We start from the raw sequence: 23,172 nt of genomic DNA on the forward strand, positions 1-23,172 counted from the left end.
TATAATAGTTCTTCATTTTTATGACACCTTTATTGTAGGAGATAGCTTATTCCTTACAATTGTCAAAACTTTGTCCACTTTAGCAATTTATGATAGAAAATATTTTTAAATGTATTCTACTTTTCTGACTTCTGAAATAACATACCTGAGCATAATTTAATCATGTTATTGACTACAGTTTAGATCTAGCATATACAGGTACTTAATTGTTCTTTTGTATCCTCAGTGATATAATAGAAATGAAAAGTAAAGATGGTTAAAAATAAATATTGGAGAATTATGATGAATTCAAAGCTACAGAAAACTAATTAATCCCTGAGAGTCTAGTCTACCCAGCAGTTTATTCGAATTAGGTAGAATAGAGGTGTAGACAATGGAGAGAACTACCACTTGTGTATACACTCTCTTGAAATAACCTCTCTTGACCATTAATTAGAAGCTCACTGATGTGATTAAAAGCTTCCAGGAAGTAGCCACCCTAAAATATAACTAACATAAAATGACCACATGTGGAAAATCCATTTCAAAGAGTAGTAATAACAGATGTTTTTAGTAACTGACAGGAACATTTTAAAGGAGGATTAGAGAAATAAGGACTAAGAATTTATCATTACATGACAACCTTATTAGGTTGCAAATCCTTTGATAGATTCTTCTAAATCTTTTCATCTCCCACCCCCATATGTAGTACAGTACCTTGCATATAATAAGCAATGGGAAAAGTTCTTTTTGTAGAAACACTGATTCTCAAGTATTAACCAGGAAAAGAATACTCCAATATAATGAGCATTTTAAAAACAAAATTAAACAAACAACAATGACAAAAAATACAGAAATAGCACTTCGAGACTGAATGGCAGTTCCATCAGGAAACCATAATGACAGAAATATCCTTTAAATAACATTCAATCTCATTCCCTTTGTTCTAATCCTGTCCCCACCCAGCAGCCTTCAGATCTGTAATTTGGTTTTCTAAGTGAACACACCCACCAAGAAGTACCCAAGTAGAAAACCAATGATGGTTGTTATGTCAGGACCTCTCTCTCGTTCTAAATGTAGAAACCTGCTTTACTTTATTAAGAAATATCATGTGTACTTGTTTAGCATGAATCAACGTCCAGAGAAAACTGAGTACCTACTTTGTAGAAGGCACTGAGCTAGATACCAAATACAGAAATTAACCAGAACATTCTGGTTTTTACTTGAAACCATGGCTTCAAAATTCTTGTAAAACTTTGGGGTCACTTGGAATATCTATCCTATATCTTTCCTGAGGTGAGAAAAGAATCATTGAACATGTTATCTAGTTTTACATATTTAAACAATTTTACCTATTCTGCTATTTTTCTCTATTTTATCGGTGGATCTAGATTTTACTACCTCTTGTAATTAAAGGCATTTTAGCGTTAGTACTAGTAAATTATAGAAAGCTTTTCTTAGAGCTCCTACATCATATCTTTTGAAGAAAATAATTTCAATAAGAAGGCAGAGGGAGCCCACCAAGGCAGCTTACAATTAATTTTACAAAATCTCCCAGCTGTTAAAGAACTTGAAAGATAAAATTGTGTGCAATTATTTTAAAAGAGTTTTGTGCTAATTTTATTTCCAATGCCCAGCTAAAACACACACACACACGCGCGCGCGCACACACACACACACACACACACACCCTTAAACAATATCAGAGATCTAATGTGCTGTGCTTTGAAAGGCCAGAAAATGAGATAGTACAGCAGCATTTTAGAAAGCTTCCATCTCATCAGTGACATTATTAAGCAGGAGCTAAAAATTATGCTTGAGAGTAAATTTTTTTTCTTTCCTGAGTTTTGACATAAACGTGAGAATTTAATAACAAACTGGCCCGAAAATACATACCTAGATTGAAAACACTTTTAACAACTGAAAACTAAAATCACGACCTCCTGGCATGATGACAGTCCTTGATTTTCTCATTAAAGCTGCCAATATTCTGGAACGCTTTTCTGGCTCATCTGACACTTCATTAACTATACATTGTCACGGGATGAAATAGGTTCTGTATTTCGAGGACTTCTGTTGCAGCATCATATTTTCAACCACCTGATAAAGCAGATCTTGTCATATAGCCTATATTATCTAGAGCATTCTCAATGTTTTTGCAAGTACATGTCTCAACTTGTTAGTCCAGAAAATATGGTCAGTATGGGTAGACATTAACGGGTAGCTGGAAAAAAGAAACTCCACTACCCACCAAAGTTCCCACAAAAAGAGCTAAATTTCAATGAATTGATTGAGCATTCTATTTTAAAGAAAAATTACTATACTTAAAAAATTATAACTAAGATCCCCCCAGTGCTGCTCAAGGAGGCTTGTCTTTCATAATGGCTACCGAAATCATCAGAAAAGAACCAACTGCTTGCAACAACAGATTCTCTCTCTCTTTCTCTCACCCCTCCTTCTCTCTCTCACTCTCACTCTCCCTCTCCCTCTCCTCTGTCTCTGATGACACATTCAGGTTCACATTTGCATTCTGTTTAAAAAAAAACACCTCGTTATGCTCTTTTACCAAGAATTATTTTAACTGCCAGTTAACTCTCCCAACACCCTCCTCCAAGTAACCTTAAAGTAAATAAAGTTATTTTGCAGCCATGTTCCTGCAGAAGTTTGAATCACACTAAGAATGCATATCCTTAAAAGGAAATGTTTTCCCTCCCCTTGCATCCTGTTATTTAAGCTATTTTAAGTACTTGTCTGGAGAAAGCTGAGCCAGAATTCAAGTGGTTTTGATTTTAGCTGCTGTTTTTACACTGCCCTGGTCCAGGTGGTATGTGGAGCAATCTATCATTTCAAACACATCTTTTGGGGTGCTACTTGGTCTTATAAATCTGACAGTAAAAAAGACTAGAATTTCATTTGACCACCAGGTTGTGTGTGTGTGTGTGTGTGTGTGTGTGTGTGTGTGTGTGTGTTGCTTTAACCATCCTTGAAGCTGTCTAAATCTAATATCTTTTTTTATAAAGATGTCGCATATGTGTGTCTCATCTGCAACCCAGATGCAACCTCTTTACTAACCTACTCCGGACAGTGCTCATTAGGACTTAAAGGAGAAAACCAATTAAGTGCAAATGCACTTCTTTTCAGAAAAGCTGGGTTTAGAAGTTCCATTTTCTTTACCAATATATTCCACAATTTTTTGCACTAAAAAATGACAAAAGGAATCTTTTATGTCTAACAACAATGGATCTAGACACATACACATATACATACACATGATTTTGAATGTCCATGAAAGCACATGATATATTGATTTAAAAGACTCAGCCAAAAGTCTTGTGCAGAAGAATTTAGATTATATTCCATCCTAAGAGCTAAGCAGTAAAGTCGAGCTTTCGTTGGCATTAAAACTTTAGAAAAGGCAGCTGCTAAACATCTCCAGATGCTTAAACATGGGTTTTTGCCTTTCCCAGCTTATACCTTTTGAGGTAGCTCATTCCAGCAAATATAAGAGGCAGTTTATTGGGTCACAGCTAAAGGTAGAATGAAGGTCACTACCCAAGAATTCATACTAATAGTGGATCCCCTAAGGTGGAGGTCAAGTACAGCTGAAAGCTGGACAAAGAGAGCTGTTGTCTACCTCCATGCCACTCTCAACACACCTGATCTCTTCTGATCTCAGAAGCTAAGCAGGGTCGGGTCTGGTTAGTACTTGGATGGGAGACCACCTAGGAATACTGGGTGCTGTAGGCTTGAAAAAAAAGTTAAGAGAGCTGAGACCAGGCAATCAAAAATGTTGTCTGGCAATCCTTTTCTAACTTAAAATTTCCAGCAGTTTGTCCATCATTTTTCACCTGCTGCCATTTTCCCACTTCGAAAATACACGCACAACTTCTCATACATTCAGATGAGCACATTCTCACACATGTGTGTGGCTCTTGCTCTATTCCCACTCCCCCACACATTTATACTCCTCCTATCTTCCACACCTTCAAAACATGGTTTTCAGACTATCCCAGGACCTTCATTTCTAATATTCCATTGATAATTAAGCAGATGGCACAGTGAAAGAGCACTGGTTAGTTTATTTTTTCAGTTGGGCTATAGTTTTTATTTTTAAGTCATAAGTAAACAAATATGTACTGGTGTAGTTTTATTGAATACTAAGAGTAAATCAAACTAAACCACCATGCTTTTTGTGGCATCATCCTGATGTGGTTTTTATATACTAGAAAATGTCAAGTAATTTGAAACAACTCGACTTCCTGAAATGAGAAAATCTGGTACAGCTACAATCACCATAATCAACATTTTTTGGCTTAGTTTGGTGGGCAACCTCAGAGGACTATACCAATACTCTTCCTAGTCATTTAAGAAACCCCATTATTCTTTTATTTCTAAACTGCTGAATTCATGGTTTTTTTTTTTAAATCTCAGTAGCGATTCCGTAGGAGAGAAAAAAGTCAGATGTAAATGTTTGCAGGACTAAAGGCCAATCTGAAGATTTACATTACATGTAATCTTTATTACAAGTAATCATCCAAATGACCTCTAGCTTCTATAACAAGATTAAAGTCTCAGAATGTAAAAGACATTTTCTAGTTGGTAAATATTGACTTCCTAAGTGTTCTGAAAGTTTTATTTATTCTTCTTTAGAAAGAACCTATGTGGCATTGCAGCATTTGAATTAAAATGAAAACACTGTGAAGTAGGAAAAATAATGAGAGCCAAGGCTTCTGCTATCCCAGTGGGAAATACTGGAAACAAACGTTGAGAAAATTAAAATGATTAAATAAAAATATACTGCTTGGAGCTTAACATTAAGCAGGTACAGAAAGTAAGTGAAAAAATTCTAATACTCAACTTATTGCTAGTAAAGAGTTTCAAAGCACTATTAATTGAATGAACAGAACCTATTATTAGTGATAATTACAGAGATTTTCTCCACACACTATGATTTTGCTGAATTTCTGAAGAGACAATCAAGGCTATTATTGTTAATGGATGGGAAAAATCACATAATGATTTCCACATTTTGTCAAAATTGAACTGAGACAAAGTAGTCCCCGCTACCCTTCCAACACCTCCAGGAAAATAAAATATAGAGCTTATTTTTAAAATCAAGCTTCCCTGAATGAAGAAAAAATTGAATTTTCATAACACCTTTGACAGTTGCCTGAGGGCTCCATAACTAACAACTAAAAACTACAAAGGTTTTAAAGGAAAACTAAAAGATTCAGCAGGGTCTTTTCTAAAAGACTATGTACAGGCCTTTATTATGTTGAAAAGTATATATACATTTTATGTGCTACAGTGTAATGGCCAACACATTTAGCGATGAATTCCACCATGATATTCATCTTCATAATAATGGCCTTTTGAGTTTACAGCTGATAACAACAAAATCCCAGTACATGAAAAAACTATATATAATTCCTTGGGATTCGATCTATTAAATATTTATTGAGAACCTAATATGTATGTAATACTGAGTTACATACTGAGGGGGTAATACAAAAGAATAAAATGCAGAACAGGCAGAAATTTGGGACTCCAGAATTTCTATTTATAGCATATAAGCTAATACTTATTCTCAAAAAATTATGTCATTGAAAAAGAAATTGAAGTTAATACAAATAAATGGAGGCATATACCGTGTTCATGGGTAGGAAGAATCAACATCATTAAAATGGCCATACTACCTAAAGCAATCTCTAGATTCAATGCGGTCCCTATCAAAATACCAATGACATTTTTCAAAACAAATAATCCTAAATTTTACATGGAACCATAAAAGACCCCGAACAGCCACGGGAATCTTGAGAAAGAAGAACAAAGTTGGAGGCATCACACTACCTGATGACAAAGTAGACTGCAAGGCTACAGTAATCAAAACAGCATGGTACTGGCATAAACAGATAAATTGATCAATGGAACAGAATAGAGAGCCCAGAAATAAATCCACGCCTATATGTTCGCTTAATATATGATAAAGGAGTAAGAATATACAATGGGGTAAAGATAGTCTCTTCAACAAATGGTGTTGGAAAAATTGGACAGATACAATCAAAAAAAAAAAAAGAAGAAGGAGCTGGAGTCCCAAATTTCTGCCTGTTCTACCATCTTCTTACACCATATACAAGAATACACTCAAAATGGATTAAAGACTTAAATGTGAAGACCCAAAACCATAAAACTTTTAGAAGAAAACATAGGCAGTAAACTCTCTGATATTACTAACAGGAATTTCTTTTCAGATATATCTCCTTGAGCAAGAGAAACAAAAGAAAAAATAAACGAATGGGACTACATCGAACTAAAAAGTTTTTGCACAGCAAAGGAAACCATCAACAAAACAAAAAGACAACCAACTGGAAGAAGATATTCGTTAATGATACATCTGATAAAGGGTTAATATCCAAAATTTATAAAGAACTTATATGACTCAACAACAAAAAAAAACAAACAATCCCATTAAAAAATGGGCAGAAGTCCTGAATAGAGACTTCTCCAAAGAGGAAATACAGGTGACTAACAGACATATGAAAAGATGTTCAAGGTCACTAATCATCAGAGAAATGCAAATTAAAACCACAATGAGATATCACCTCACAGCTGTCAGAATGGCTATCATCAATAAATCAAAAAACAGCAAGTGTTGGCGAGGTTGCAGAGAAAAGGGAACCCTCATACATTGTTGGTGGGATTGCAAATTGGTACAGCCGCTATGGAAAACAGTCTGGAGGTTTCTCAAAAAATTAAAAATGGATATACCTTTTGACCCAGCATTTGCACTTCTGGGTATTTATCCAAAGAAAACCAAAACAATAATTCATAAAGATCTATGCACTCCAATATTCATGGCAGCACAATTTACAATAGCCAAGATATGGAAGCAACCTAAATTCCCATCAACAGACAATCGGATAAAGAAATTATGGTTCATATATACAATAGAATATTACTCAGCCATTAAAAAAAATGAAATCCTACCATTTGCAATGACATGGATGGATCTAGAGGTTATTATGCTGACTCAGAGAAAGATAAATACCATATGATTTCACTTATATGCGGTATCTAAGGAACAAAACGAACAAACTAATCAAAAACAGACTCACAAATATAGTGGACAATTTGGTGACCGACAGAGGGGAGGGGGAGTTGGAGGCTGGAAGAATGAGAAGGGTTAAAGAAGTACAAATTAGTTATTGATAGCTCGGGGGGTGGGGTGGGAAGCATGGCAGAGGGATGCAGTTAGCATTAATATGATGGCTAAGTGGAGGACCAGGGGAGGGAGGGAGCAATTGGGGGGATTGTTTTATGAACAATATAGATGTCTAACCAATGTACTGTATACTTGAAACTAATTTAATAAATTTATTTAAAAAAAAGAATAAAATACAGAGCAGGCAGAAATTTTGGATTCCAGAATTTCTATTTATAGCATATAGACTAATATATTAGGAATATATGCCTGATAGACTCCAATGAGACATTATAGTCCAGTCTCCTGCCTTTGGGATGCTGTTTGCCAAACCTAAATCCTCCAAGATGTATGACTTAAAATAAGACAATAATTCCAACAATAAGCCTTTCTTGCAGTCCAAGCTCTAATTGATCCCTCAGTCAATTTAATCCTGTTTTCTCCATGGAGATAGTTGATCAATCCTCTTTATATCATTAGGCTTTTAAGGAGCAATTAAGCTCTTTTACTGATAAACGTATTCTAGTCCCATCAGGCAAACATATCTGAATTATCTTTAATTTTAAAAAAATATTATTCACACAAATATTTCCAAGATGGTACACATGAGAACAATGAACATGTATTTGAGGAGGCAAAGCCTTGAAGATTAAACAATAGCAATAAGAAGTCATGATCCCTACCCCAAAATTCTATTCATAAAAAAACAAATTAAGCTGTCTCCAACACTGAAATATGACTATAGATAAAACAGAAGGTTGAAAGGAAGTGCAATCCTAAAACAATTATAAGACTATTTCTACAAAATAATGAGATTTTTAAAACTCTGCAGCCAAGAATTCACCTGTCGTTTTTCTTCATGATCAATCTAATATCAGGGGTAGTAGTCTTACAGTAAATGGTATCTATTGATTGCCTTTTTATTTATACATACGCACACAAAAAATCTCATTAGATTCTGGACTACTCGATTTTTTTTTTCTGGTTAGAATTCTCATGGGATTATGAATAGTCACTTTGTCTGGGCTCGTTATTCTTCCCAAGGCATGCCATTACTATAAATGCCTTCATGGAAAATGTTGACCATAAATATATGGGAATAAAGATGTACTTGTCCTAACTTTTCACTAATGGGATTTTCAACATAGGTCAAAGAATAGATTCTAATTTAAATAACAAGTCATTACACTCTAACTTTATATCCTTTAATTAAGGAGATACCAAATAGTAATAGTTACCTCCATAAGCATTATGTTAACTCATGTGAGTAAATACATCAATATCAATTTTTACTATTTTATCATTATCTTCTCCTGACTTTACTTGAGCACTGAAATTTGGAATATAAATATTATAAACTACTTCCATGTTTGCTAAATTCTAAGACATTTATATGATGTTAAAGGATAAACCAAATGGCATGCCATGACTTCCCAACTTATACTGATGTTCTAATTTAACATCAGAAGGTAGAACAGTCTGCATTATCCAAAGACACTGAAGATACATGAAAAAAGCAATAAAGCCAAGTTAAAAAGGGGAGACTAAAATAGTATTTAATGGTTCTTAACATTTTCAGAGGTCACACATCCCTTTGAGAATATGGTGAAAGCTCTAAATCCTCTTCTAAGAAAAATATGATACACTAAATATGATAACAACACAAAATTTGTCTAAAAATTTCAGGAGTCACAGCAGACCCAATTAAGGACTAAGACTCTTGACTAAAAACCTTGGACCATATTAGATACCATATTAGATAATTAGGAATAATATAGTTTAAAGTGTAGCTTCTAAAACTTTATCCCATTGATTTTAACTATCTTGCCCTAAGGTTCGTGATTAACTATTCCTGTAATTATTTAGAGAAATAACTTTGGTTAGGGCCAAATAAAGATAATTTTACCATAGTTACACTACAAAAAAATACTTACCAACTTTTGCAAAGGCCTCTTTGAGTTCATCAAGCTCATCTTTGGAAATCTGAGTGGTAGACATCTCATCCATTTATAGAAGATCTAAGGAAAAATTTAAAAAGTTTCAGACTTTAAAAACTCTTTGTGATAAATATATATATTATAAGCAATTCTGCAAAATGCTCATCTTATTAATAATTTAAAGAGACTTGCAAACTATCAAAACCATCTAAATAGGTTCCCATATTAGTAGCTACAGCTGAAAAAAAATAAATGAGAAGTCAGCATTTACCAAAAATGACTCAGAAAAAAAATGTTTCTGAATTTTCCTTGCAAGGACAATATCTTACATTACATTCAAAGAGTGTAAGGAAGTGCCAAGGTACCCCGGCAGTGACAGGAAAGATACTTAATGGGTTTTTTTTTTTTGGTTATATGTACCAAAACTCAGTCAAAATTACATGACCAAAGATTCATGTAAAATATAACTTTTCCATTAAACAATTTATTTATTTTACTGTTTATTTCCATATTCCAGCTTTAGTGAAATATAATTGTCATGTAATATTGTATAAGTTTTGATGATTTGATATATGTATATATTATGAAATGATTACCACAGTAAGGTTAGTTAACACATCCATCACCTCATACAGTTACCAATTTTTCCATTAAGCCACTTTAAAATAATTGTGAAAACACATTTTCACAATTTAAATAGCATACTAACTCCTACCAATCACTCCCATTAAAGGAGGAGTCAATTAAAACAAATTATACTTGGATTTAATATAGAAGTACACACAAGTGTGTGGTAAAAAACATATCCTTGTACACATAACTTATTGAGTTTACATCCTTTCTGATTTTTTTTAAAACAATTTCACCAATAGAACAGGGTAGATAAACTATGGCCTATGGACCAAATCTGGACCACCACCTGTTTTTGTATTGCCCTACAAGCTAAGTATTTTTTTTTAATAGATAAACAAACATTTGCAGTAAATTTTGATGAAAAGTCACTTTAACTTTTGAACTCCAGTGAAATGTTATCCTCCCCTCATAAATTCCATTCTTCTCATCAATAGATCTATATTACTAAAAAAGTACTCAATTATTATTATAATTTGAATTTCACCAGTAAAAATTTGTGGAAATAATATATTATATTTTTGCTATCAATAATATTCAACACAAAGCGAATTACTGGCTGCAATAAAAGATATAGAAGGAAAAAGACTCTGGAGACTGTAAGGATTATTAATTCCTTCTCAGGTAGGCCAGGAATGCAGTACTTTTGTTCTACAAAAGTAGGAAATACTTAGATCTCATAGAAATGATTTCAATGCACTTATTTTAATATATTTTTAATTTAATATAACTAAAATATATTAATACAACAGTGTTAAAAAACCCAAAATACACTTTCAAGTTCTCTAATTTCTTATTCCTGTCTAATTGTCTTAATGAAAGCCTAAAGTGACTTTTTCTACACCTATAACTCAGACTTTTCATTTACAGGAGACATTGAAGCATACCCGAATAAGAATAAAAAGAATTGCAACATGCAAATATCACCAAAACAACATTTCCAGGCAAGTTTGGTTCAGGATAATAGAATAGTTTAATTTAGGAGTCTTTCACTTAATTAACTCTATTTCATTTATTTATAATTATTTGAAATAAAATAAATAAATACTACCCTGAAGTACTTGAGCTAAAACTAAGAAATATAAAGTCAAATTTAAAAGGCTTATAATATAAGTTTTAGGTAATAAAAATCACAATTTTTAAGTGTGCTATTTTAACATTTTTTTTTATTTTTCAATGACAGTTGGCATACAATAGTATATTAGTTTCAGGAATACAACATGGTGATTATACATTTATATAACTTACAAAGTGATTACCCTGATAAATTTAGTACCCGCCTAATACCATACATAGTTATTACAATATAATTGACTATATTCCTTATGCTAACTTCATATCCAATGACTATTTTGTAACTACTGATTTGTATTTCTTAATCCTTCCCACTTTTTTACCCACATCCCAACCCCATTCCAACTGGTAACCATAAAAATGTCCACTGTATCTATGAGTTTGTTTTTGGTTTATTTATTTATTTATTTTGTTATTTAGATTTCACATGTGGATGAAGTCACAAGGCATTAGTCTTTCTCTGTTTGAGATACTCCACTCAGCACAATATCCTCTAGGATCATCCATGTTGTTGCAGATGGCAAGATTTAATTTTTTTCTATGGCTGGGTAATATTCTATTGTAAATATGTATCACCTCTTCTAAATCCATTAATCTACTGAAGGACATCAAGGTTGCCTCCATATCTTGGCTATTGTAAATAACGTTGCAATGAACATATGGATTCATATGTTCCTTTGAAGTAGTGTTTTGGGTTTGTCTGGATAAATACTCAGAAGTAGGATTGCTGAGTCCTTCTTTGTCTCCTGGTATAGCCTTTTTAAAAAATCTATTTTGTCATGTACAAGTATTGCTGCCCTAGCTTTTTTTCTTTGTTTGTTTCCATTTTCATGAAATATCTTTTTCCATCCCTTTATTTTCAGTCTGAGTGTGTCTTTGATCTGAAGTGAGTCTCTTGAAGGCAGCATATGTAAGGGTCTTGTTTCTTATCCATTCAGTATCCTATCTTTTGATTGAAGCATTTAACCCATTTACATTCACAGTAATTGTTGATAGATATGTAATTATTACTATTTTATTATCCATATTTTTAATATATTTTTCTTCTTCTTAAAGAAGTCCCTCCAACATTTCCTGTAATATTGGCTTGTTGTTGATTAAACTCCTTTACTTTAGCTGGGTAGAGTAAAACTCCTTTACATAGCCTTGCTGGGTAGAGTAATCTTGGTTGTAGGTCCTCGCTTTTCAGCATTTTGAATATTTTCTGCCAATCCCTTCGGGCCTGCAAAAGTTTCTGTTAAGAAATCAACTGACAGTTATACAGGAGCTCCCTTTTAGATAACTAAATTGCTTTTCTCTTGCTGCTTTTAAGATTCTCTTTGCCTTTAAATTTTGGTATTTTAATTATGATGTGTCTTGGTGTGGGCCTCTTTGGGTTTATCTTGTTTGGAACTCTCTGCATTTCCGGGACTTGAATGATTATTTCCTTCACCAGGTTAAGAAAGTTTTCTGTCATCATTTCTTGAAATAAATTCTCAATCCTTTGCTCTCTCTTCTCCTTCTGGTATCCCTAGAATGAGCATGTTGGTATGCTAGTTTAAGGGATCCCTTAAACTAGCCTCATTTTTTCAGATTCTTTTTTGTTGTTGTTGCTGTTCTGATTAGGTGTTTTCTGTTACCTTATCTTTAAAATCGCTGATTCGATTATCTGCTTCATCTAATCTACTGTTGATTCTCTCTAATGTATTCCTCATCTCCGTTATTGTAGTCTTCATTTTTGACTGGTTCTTTTTATGTTTTCTATCTCCATTTTTATGTTTTCTATCTCTTCGTTAAAGTTTTCACTGAGTTCATCTACTCTTCCCCTAAGTTCACTGAGCAGCCTTATAATCGATATTTTAAACTCTGCATCTGCTTGATTGCTTGTCTTCATTTCGTTTAGTTCTTTTTCTGGAGCTTTGTTCTGTTCTTTCTTTGGGGAAGTGTTTCTTTGTCTCCTCATTTTAGCTGCATCCCTGTGTTTGTTTTTATGTATTAGGTAGGGCTCCTAAATCTACTGGTCTTTCTAGAGTGGCCTTATGTAATAGGTGTCTTGTGGGGCCCAGTGGCGCAGTCTTCCCTGGTCACCTGAGCTGAGTGGTCCAGGTATGTCCCTCATATGGGTTATGTGTGTGCTCCTGTTGTAGTTGAGCCTTGGTTGCTGTTTGCACATCAATTGGAGGGATTGACCCTCAGGCTGATTGGTTGTGAAGATTGGCTTGGCCAGTGAAGTGGTGACCCTACAGAGCAGGATTAACTTTAGCAGTGTTCTGGTGCCTGCCCAGTCTGCCTTTTGTACATATTGTCCTCAGATGCAGCCCAGTTGGTGCTCCAGTTTAGTCAGGGTGTCCTGGACCTGGGGCCTCCTGGGAGGAGCCCCACCACAGGCCAAGTTTAGCCTCAGCCTATGCCCTACCCAGGGCCACCTGACAGAAATGACCAAGCTATCTAGAGATGGTTACCACCTGTGCTAGGCTTGGAGGTTCCTTGAGAGGCCAAGCCATGAACATAGACTGGCTGCTGCTAGTGCTTGAGAGTGTTCAACAAGAGGTAGGGGGCATGGCGAGGCCAGACACTGCTTGTATGGGTTTTGGGAACCTTTGAGAGATTTTAGAAAAACCTGCAGTATAAACCAAAACAGGCTGTTTGTATGAAAAAGCCACTGGAAGCAGCTTGGGTAGGGCTCCAAGTTGAGTAGCATGCAGTCTCAGGGGATCAACAGAGCGGGACAACCAGGATTAGCCAGGTTAATGGAGACTCAGATATGGTGCCCACCAGTGTCTGCACGCTGGGAGAGGGGAGGGATCAACAAAGAAACAATGGATTTTGCCAGCACTTCTGTCTGGGAGAAATCTGCCCCTCCAGCCTTTGCCCTGAATCAGACAACTCAGTTCCACCCTGTATGTCTCTGGTGGCTTTCCAGCTCCTGCCATTACACCAGAACTCAGACTGAGTGAATCCGTCAGTGAGTATGTCTGCCTCTGGGCCCCATAAGAGGAATGTCTGCAACTCAACCAGCCCTCTGTCTCACTCAGCCACAATCTCCGTGGTTTTCACAGCCACAAATGTTGGGGACTTCTTGGAACTGGAACCCTGGCTTAGGGAGCCTGGTGTGGGTCCAGGACCCCTCATTCCACCAGGTAGACCCTCCACAACCGAGATATCCCTCCCAATTCTCATCTGCCACATGTAGGTGTGGGATCAGCCTGTTCTCGTCTCTGCCCCTCCTACCAGTCCTGAGGTGGCCTCTTCTGTGTGTCCCCAGTTGTGGGACTTTTGTTCAGCTGGACTTCAGGTGGCTCCCAATGATGGCTATTCTGTAGTTTAGTTGTAATTTTGATGTAGTTGTAAGAGGAGGCAAGCACGACATTTACCTACTCTTCCATCTTGACTGGTAGCTAATTAAGCTATTTAATTCAGATTTTCTCCCACTATGAATAAAAAAGTCTTGTCCTTAAGACTACTCACAGTCTTCATAGTATCTTAAGGAAACTGAGCAATTAAGTACTATCTTGGGAGAAAACATCACATTTAAATAATTTAGGAAAGATCATCAGCTAGGTAGCATGAATAGATTTTTTTAAATTAAAATCTTACAATCTGTTACAAATCTGTTACTCTTCATGGGGCATTGTACTCCTCACAGCAAATAAAACAACCCAGACTGGGGCTTATGAAGCAAAACAGAGAATTTGACATCATTATTGCACTGTATACACTTAATTCAATCGAAGCCCTTGCAGCAAGCTGTTGTTCCTCACCAAAGGACATATGTTATAATGGAAAGACTTTTGGATGTGGAATCAGAAGACTTGACTTAGTACCCACCTCTGTTATTAACTAGCAGTGTGACCAAGAACAATTTTATTTAATCTCGCTGAGCCTCCATTTCCTCATTTGAAAATAGTGATAAATAATACATACTTTCTCAGGGTCCTTGTGAAGATTAAAAATGGCATATATGAAGGCACATTGTCAACTGTAAAGTGTTATACAGCAACTTCAAATCTTTAATGAAAGAAAATGGAGAATAAATGAATGCCTAAGTAATTGTGAGAGACTATATAAATATAAGGTATAAGTTCTACTAAGAAACTTTTAATTGAGATATATGCAGTTATCTCACTTGCCTTATAATTATTGACTACAGAATATAATAGAGCTCCTTCATGTATAAAAATTGTAAGTCTTTAGTCAAAGTAATTTGAGGATAGGCCTAAAAAAACCCGTCAGCCACTTTTACCCATGACTTAATTAGGCTCCTTCATAAGGCCAGTTTCAAAACATCATGAAGAGAGGCCAAGAGATATGTTTTAAAACTACAAATTTTACTTTAAATATTTCAGGACCACTTTTAAAAATAGCCAACAACTTGTCAATATTGTTACATTCTTTGTAATTTACATATTTTTCTTGAGCAATGCAAAAAGGTGAAGAAGGAAGGGGGAAATGTGGCGTAGATGACAGAGGCTCTGTTCATCCCTCTGGCGACCAAATCAAAGTTGTGACAGAAACAAGGAGCAAACAGCAAGGAAAATCGCCTGGTATCTAGATGAACAAGCCATACAATTAGGGAGAAAACTAAGAAATCACCCTGCAACGGACAGAAGGTAGGCGGAGCAAGGACACGAATCTGCCCAGTCCTGAGCAGCTGAGTGGAACAGAGACTACAGCAGCAGCAGACACCTCTTAAAGGGGCCATGTCTGCGAGCAGACTTTCGCGGCGATGGACTTGCTCGCTCTGAGCACCAGTACCGATTCGGCCGCGCGCAGGAGGCACCAGGGACTTACAGAGAGACACCAAGTTGTCGGAGTGAGGGCCGAGGCAAGACTCGTGTGAACAGAAGTGCTGGCGGTATCCATTGTTCCTCTGTTGAGCGCCCCCCACTCCCAGTGTGCGGACTCAGCGCCGCCATAGTGGAGACTTCATCAAACTGGATAACAGAGGTCGCTCCGCCCAAAGGATTCACTGAAACTCCCTCTCCCAACTTGTAGCGACACCCAGGCCACATCCAGGTGTGTCCTCGCTTAGTCAGGTGCCCCTTGCTGAGCAGCGCCTAGACTCACACTGGTGGCGGCTGACTTCGGATTCTGGCGTGGCTTTTTGAGGCAATTATAAGCACAGCATCTGTGGATTGCTTGCTGAATCTTAACAGGTGGCTCCGGAGGGGCACAGGCTGGAGCTAAACTTGATCGGCAGCTGAACCCCTCTCAGGACTGTGCCACTGGACACGTACCACACAAAGCTGCCCTAACAAGACTGGGAGACTTGACAGCTTTGCTTAATACATAGAAACAGACACAGAAAGGCAGCTAAAATGGGAAGACGAAGAAGCAGAAACCATATGAAAGAACAAAACAGAGATCCAGGAACAATGGAGTCAAGCAACCTAACAGATGCAGAATTCAAAACACTGATTATAAAGATGCTCAATGAACTTATGGGAAGTGTAGATGAATTCAGTGAGAACTTCAACAAAGAGATAAAGAAAAACATAAAAATGGAAATGGAAATTATAAAAGGGAACCAGTCAGAAATGAAGAACACATTATCTGAGATGAGAAGTATATTAAATGGAATAAACAAAGTGAATAAAGAAGAGGATCAAATGACCTATACAGAGGATGGGAAAGCCAAGGACACTCAATTAGAATGGCAAGAAAAAAGAACCCAAGACTATAATAATAATTTAAGGAGCCTATGGGACACTATTCGAGGTAAAAATATCTGTGTCATAAGGGTACCTGAAGGAAAACAAGATGTTGAAGAGCTATTTGAAGAAATAATGATGGAAAATTTCCCTAACCTGGTGAAGGAAATACACATAAATCCTCAGGAAACTCATAGAGCCGGCCCCCCAAAATGAACCCAAAGAGTCCCACACCAAGACACATCATAATTAATATGCCAGAGGTTGAATACAAAGAGAGAATCTTAAAAGCAGCAAGAGAAAAGCAGTTAGTTACCTACAAGGGAGCACCCATAAGACTGGCAGCTGATTTCTCAAAAGAAACTATGCAGGACTTGGCACAAAATATTCGACGTGAGGAAAACCCAGGATCAACAACCAAGAATACTTTATCCAGCAAAGCTATCATTTAGAGTCGAAGGACAGATGAAGAGCTTCTCAGACAAAAATAAGCTAAAGGAATTCATCAGCACCAAGCCAGTATTACAGGAAATGTTGGAAGGAATTCTTAAGAGAAAAAAAAAAAAAACATGTATCAAAAACAGGAATAAAGAATGGTAATAACTACATTCCTTTCAAGTTACCTCCAATGGAAAAGAATTAAGGGTTCCAACCCAAAGATAGAATGGCCAAATGGATAAGAAAACAAGACCCCTACATATGCTGCCTACGAGAGAATCACTTCAGATTAAAAGGCACACGGATACTTAAAGGAAGGGGATGGAAATAGATATTGCCGTGATGGACCTAGAGGGTATTGCGCTAAATAAAATGGGTCAGACAGAGAAAGACAAATATCGCATGATTTCTTATACATGTGGAATCTAAAGAACAAAATCATCAACAACAACAAAAGCAAAAATAAACTCATAGATACAGAGAATATTTAGAGGGATACTAGATGGGAGGGGTGTTGTGGGGGGCAAAGAAAGGCAAAGGGTTTAAGAGGTCCAAATGGATAGTTGCAGAATAGACATGGAGATGTAGGGTATAGCATGGGGAAGATGGTTAATAATGTTGTAATAAATATGTGAGGAGGAAGAAGGGCACTAGATTTAGTGGGGTGATCACTTTGCGAGTTATGTGGATCTCTGATCACTATGCTATACAACTGAAACTGGTATATGATTTTATGCCAACTATAATTGAAAAAACTCATTGAATTGTACAATGTAAATACAAGCAACTAATTGTCTATTTCAATAAAGACAAGAAAAAAGTATATTTTAAAAATTGATGCTAAAAAATGTGAAGAAGTGAAAAGTAAATAAATCTTGCTGAATAAAAGTTTAACTTCAAACTCATAGTATGTGATTGAGAAGCAAAAAGAAAGTTTGACTCCTTGCCGGCCCCCCTCGGCCCGTCTTCCCATAAAAGCGAATTTTATTTATGTGGAGACACAGAGATTGACAGAGAGCTGATATCAACGATATAGAAATATATATTTCCCTCCATTTAAATTTACTAACAAACAGTAAAAGCTTCCAGGGTCTTCGCATTTTTCTGAGTTCTCTCATCTGTAAAGCACTTTGATCTGTCCCTAGCTCCTATGCCTGCGTCCTCTATAAAGAGAAAAGTAGCAGCAAAAAAGCACACCCTCTCCCTAAACATCTGAGGCACAGGAAAACAGATTTTCAAATAAGGGAATAAAACAAAAGCAAACAAAACCTTGTTTGTTTATTCATAAAAGGATATGGTGTACAACACGGTCTGAATTCAGGGCGTCACCCATAGAGGAATCTTATGCCTATGAAGTCATCCTTAATTATGGAGTTTGACTAACAATATGGCAATTATGCAACCACTCCTCTGGCTTATTTAACTACACTGTAAACCCTGAGCACAAATATTTGTTGAGAAAAGTGTACCTGCAAATAATAACCTGAAACTATTACTCAAATTCTGAAAGGTATTTGACAGAGATGAGGAGGGGTGCCCTTTTTCATCCCCTAAGGAGATTCACTATAGAAATGCAGCTGACTGAATAATCTATTTACTAATCTATATCAATCAGTACCATTTGAACTAGGAAGCAGGGCACACACATTGGGAAACTCCCCAGGATAATCAAGAGTTGATAATGAACTTTATGTTTTTATTTTCTTGAAATTGAAAGGCAACTAAAAGAAAATAGGAGGGTATATTCACCACAAACTCCCAGCTACTAGTATGCTAGGTAATCAGAATTGGGAAAGCAAGGCTGATTATTTAAATCAGAGCTTTGGCAACATATACTTAAGCTTGTATCATGAAGAGAGCAACAAAGAGTGGACAAAACATGGAAGAGTATATCATTTTACTATAAATGTGAAAAAAACACCCCAGTCACTGCTATGTATGAACAATTCAATGGTATGAACAAAAAGGTATGTGTTTATCCCATTCTTCCATCCAAAACAGGCAGGGCTTTGGAACACCCACACTTCACATACCTACCTCTACCAACAGAAACCACAACCCTACCTCCTCCCTAGTTAGGCAAGTCAACAGCACTAGTCTCCAGGTCAGATGGGCGTGCGACACTCTGTGAGCTACAGCTCACCTACTCTTACTATGAGTACTCAAGCTCCAGTCCTGTGTTTCCGAATGACTTTAGAAGATTTCAACTTGAATGTCTACTATATTCACCCACTCATTCATGTATAGTCAAGCCTTAATTGAAGGCTTAGTATGTACCAGGCAGTGCCAATTGGGTGCTGCAGATATAATCAGCAGTGGGGTAAAGAGGTGGAAAAATGAACACACAATATCAGTGCTATCATGATACTATAGTCATATTTACTGAGTGATGGGCATCAGAAAGGGTTTTCCAGAGAAAGTAACTTTTGAACTTTATCTTAGAAATAAGTAGGAATTCCTCAGACAGACATCATACTTTGATAAAGGCATTCTGGAGCTGGAGAAAGTGTGGTTGGAGCATTGTGCCTAGGGTTTGTGACAAAGACAATTGGAACAGAAGGTCAGGTCCAATTTAGAAGAGTTACAGTCAGAATGTGGACTTGACCCACTGGCCAAGGGAGAATGAAGGTCAGTGTGGAGGATTCTAGTCAGGGAAATATGAGAGTCTACAACTGAATTTATAGCCACATTATTTCCCCCACTTCCTTTTAACTATTTTTCCTGCTGAATCAGTTCTCCTCTTCAACTTACCCACTTTCACTCAGTCTCCAGGTTTACCAATTTAAGACTGAAGTTTGGCCACAATAAACAAAGTGATTTATTTAGTGAAGTAAATCACTAAGCATTCTGGATTCTTTCATCATGCCCTTTTATCACCACATAGCTGCCTTTATTCCAAAAGCCTTTTAGTGGATCTATCTACAGTCTTGTCTCCCTCTCCAGTGTAATCTTAATACTGCTAACTTCCCAAAGTGCAGATCTATGATATATTCCATGCCAAAAGAAGCCCCAACTTTTCAGGCCTAACTTTTTCAAGGCCTAACAGTTTTCTGTATTGATACATGCCTATCTTTCCAATGTTACATCCTATTACATACACTACACCTTGAATCACACTCTATATAAAGATACCCCATTCTCTGTAGTCAATAATATTGTACTATGTAGTACAATATGCCAAGGTGGGTACTAGACTAATTGGGGGAATCACTTCATAAATTACATAAATGTCTAACCACTATGCTGTATACCTGAAAATAGTATAATATTGAATGTCAACTGTAATTGAAAAAAAAAACACAAAAACTAGAAGCTGAATATAGCTGATTACTGCTTAATGTTATAACCATTGTATTTATCCTTCCTCCCTCAACCTATCTTATTTTCTACTTAATGAAGTTGTTTTCTCTCATCACAAATATTATTTCTGTTAAATACTTTGAGCTTTTCTATTTCTATTTAAATATAATGAGAAGAAAACTTTCTACCAGTCCAATATTGTTTCATAATGAAACCTATTTAACTAAAAAAAAAAAAAATACCCCATTCCCCAAGCAGGTCATATATTTTCTCACCTCTAGTCCTTTGTGCAATGTTCTTCACCCATCTCCTATCTACTCTTCAAGAACATCTTTAGGGAAGTCTTTTCAGATTGATGCCACTAGAGATAAAAAATTCTCTCCTCCCAGTACTCTCACAAAACTGTGTTTTCTTCTATTATAGCCGGTGCTGGATTCCTTTAGACAGCTCCAATTTAAAATATCTTTTTTTTTTTACTCTCAGACCACATGAACCAGTTTTCGAATGAGAAAATATAATCGCCACAATGACAGCATTTAATACTATTATACAAAGTTATTGGATGAAAGATACCACAACCCATTCATCCTCATATCCCCAGCCCCATTACAGAGTAGGTAATAATAATAAGACAATATAATAACATCACTGTAAGTTTAACATCTATGGAAGACTGATTATTTATTTTTATTTTATTGGTTTTAAAATGACATTTAATTAACATGGACATTAGTGTCTGGAACTAAATATTGTGATTGGAGGAGTTATTATTTACATGGACCGTACTAAACGCTTTATATACATTATGCAAGTTACTTCTCAGAAAACTCCTATGAACCAGGTGATACTGTTATTCCCATCTTACAGAAAAGCAAACAGGCTTTGAGAATTTGAGTAACTTGCATAAAGTCACACAAAAAGGTAGAGCCAGGTCTCAAACCCAGGTCTGTCTAACATCGAAGTCAGTATCCTCAACTGCTAATGCTATATAGCCTCCTTAACAAAGACTTATTGAATGAATTTATTTCCCCAACAAGAATATAACTTTATTAGAGTAAAAATACAGTTTACTTATCTCTGTATTCACCATAGGATTTGGTATAATGCATGGGCACAGTCCATTCTCAATATTATACCAAATGCATTTTGAGAGTGCCACAAAACTAATACCTACAACCATTTACATCATGTCACTCTTCTTGTAGGAAGCTATAATTGCCTATGCCTGAAAAGATTATCTAATCTCTGACTGATATTCCAAGATCCTCTAGAGTGATCTTACTAGTCACATCTAATCAGTTTTACCTTTCAACAACACTCAAAATTAGCTTTTTGTTCACAACCATCCTCGCAAACATGTCCTATTAACTCTTATGTCAGTATCTTTTGTTTTATCCTTCCTTCCTTTTCCCTCTCTCCTAGTAAGAACTCCCTCTCTCTGTATCTACTTCTCGCACTTATAATGCCTTCCCCTTTATTTTTCTTTCCCTATCCAAATTCTACTCACCCTTCAAGGTTCAGCAGATGCTTCATCCTCTCCCAAACCATGTTTCTCAATGACTCCACACCCCTGCTCTTTCTCTTCAACTCTCACAGCATTTAAAAAATATTGCCACAAAATTTAGCAATTTAATTATAGACTTCTGCCTATAGTTATATAAGTGAATGTGAGGACAGTCCAGCTGAGACATCTACCATCTTACCTGATTCAGTTAATCTGCCTCCTCTACACAGATCCTCAAACTTGGTCAAAAAGATTAATCTTCTCCAATAAAAGAGAACCATTCTTTTATCAACAGCTCACAAATACTTGTCTAACTATTTGCTCTGCAAGTCTTATTTCAAGATTATTTCTCAAGAAAAGAATCTAAACTTCATCTTCCTCTCATGTACTCCCACAATAATAATCCAGTGCTCAAAAATATTGCAACTGCCTGCCATGTTTCAAAGGTTGGGATAATTTCCACCATGCCCAATAGCCAGTGATTACTGAAATTATATTAGGGAAGAAACAAGAACTCAGGCTAGTTAAGGGACTTTGCCCAGTACACAGATCTGTGCAGCAAACATAAAATTAAAAGAGTGTGTTTGAGAGAAGATAATTAACTACTCTTACCATAAAAATAAACAAACAAAAAAAGAGGCAACACACTGCTTTGTGGGATAAAGGTTCATGCCTATTATATCCTATGGAAGATAATTTAACAGCTTCTAATGTGACAATTATATTGAGAAATATGAATAGTTGCCAGGAAATGTAGTGACCCCTCTAGCTGATATTAACTTGTTTTCATTACTTAAAGGATAAGGGATTCACTTAATCCTTGAACTGAAATCAACGAAACTGTAATTGCAAAAAACCCACAGAATATAGGCAACAGGTTCAGTAAAGACTATATACAGTTCTAAAAGTTCTTTCTTCAAAACATTATTGTTAAATGGATACTGAAAAAAGACCATACTTTTTTTAATCCAGCTTTATTGAAATATAATAGACAATTAGTTGCTCATATTTACATTATACATTTCAATGATTTTTTTTCCAATTATAGTAGGCATACAATAATATATTAGCTTCAGGTGTACAGAATAGTGATTAGAGATCTATATAACAAAGTGATCACCCCACTAAATCTAGTACCTCTCTTCCTCCTTATATATTTATTATAACATTATTGACCATTTTTCCATATGCTAACACTTTATATCTCTATGACTATTTTGTAACTATCCATTTGTATTTCTTAATCTCTTTGCCCTTTTCACCATCTCCACAATCCCCTCCCATCTAGTAGCTCTCAAAATATTCCCTGTATCTATGAGTTTGTTTCTGTTTTTGTTGTCGTTTATTTTGTTCTTTAGATTCCACATGTACATGAAATCATGTGGTATTTGTCTTTCTCTATCTGACTTCATTCAGCAAAATACCCTCTAGGTCCATCAAGGCAATATCTTTTTCCATCCCCTTCCTTTTAGTCTGAGT

General features: G+C 36.0%; 1 protein-coding gene and 1 pseudogene across 2 annotated transcripts in view; one reads left to right on the forward strand and one right to left on the reverse strand.

The window, feature by feature from the left end:
• Positions 1-23,172, reverse strand: part of PLS3 (plastin 3) — a 91,931-nt gene that overhangs the window by 27,259 nt on the left and 41,500 nt on the right. For both annotated transcript variants that reach the window (XM_039876618.1, XM_039876619.1), the window contains exon 2: positions 9,115-9,198. In XM_039876618.1, the coding sequence (XP_039732552.1) occupies positions 9,115-9,187 (73 nt within the window). In that variant the 5' untranslated portion in view covers positions 9,188-9,198. The remainder of the gene's footprint in view (positions 1-9,114; positions 9,199-23,172) is intronic.
• LOC120613997 (uncharacterized) lies at positions 3,608-3,726 on the forward strand (annotated as a pseudogene).

The sequence above is a fragment of the Pteropus medius genome, unplaced genomic scaffold (assembly GCF_902729225.1).
Source record: "Pteropus medius unplaced genomic scaffold, Ma_sr-lr_union100, whole genome shotgun sequence".
Taxonomy (NCBI): domain Eukaryota; kingdom Metazoa; phylum Chordata; class Mammalia; order Chiroptera; family Pteropodidae; genus Pteropus; species Pteropus medius.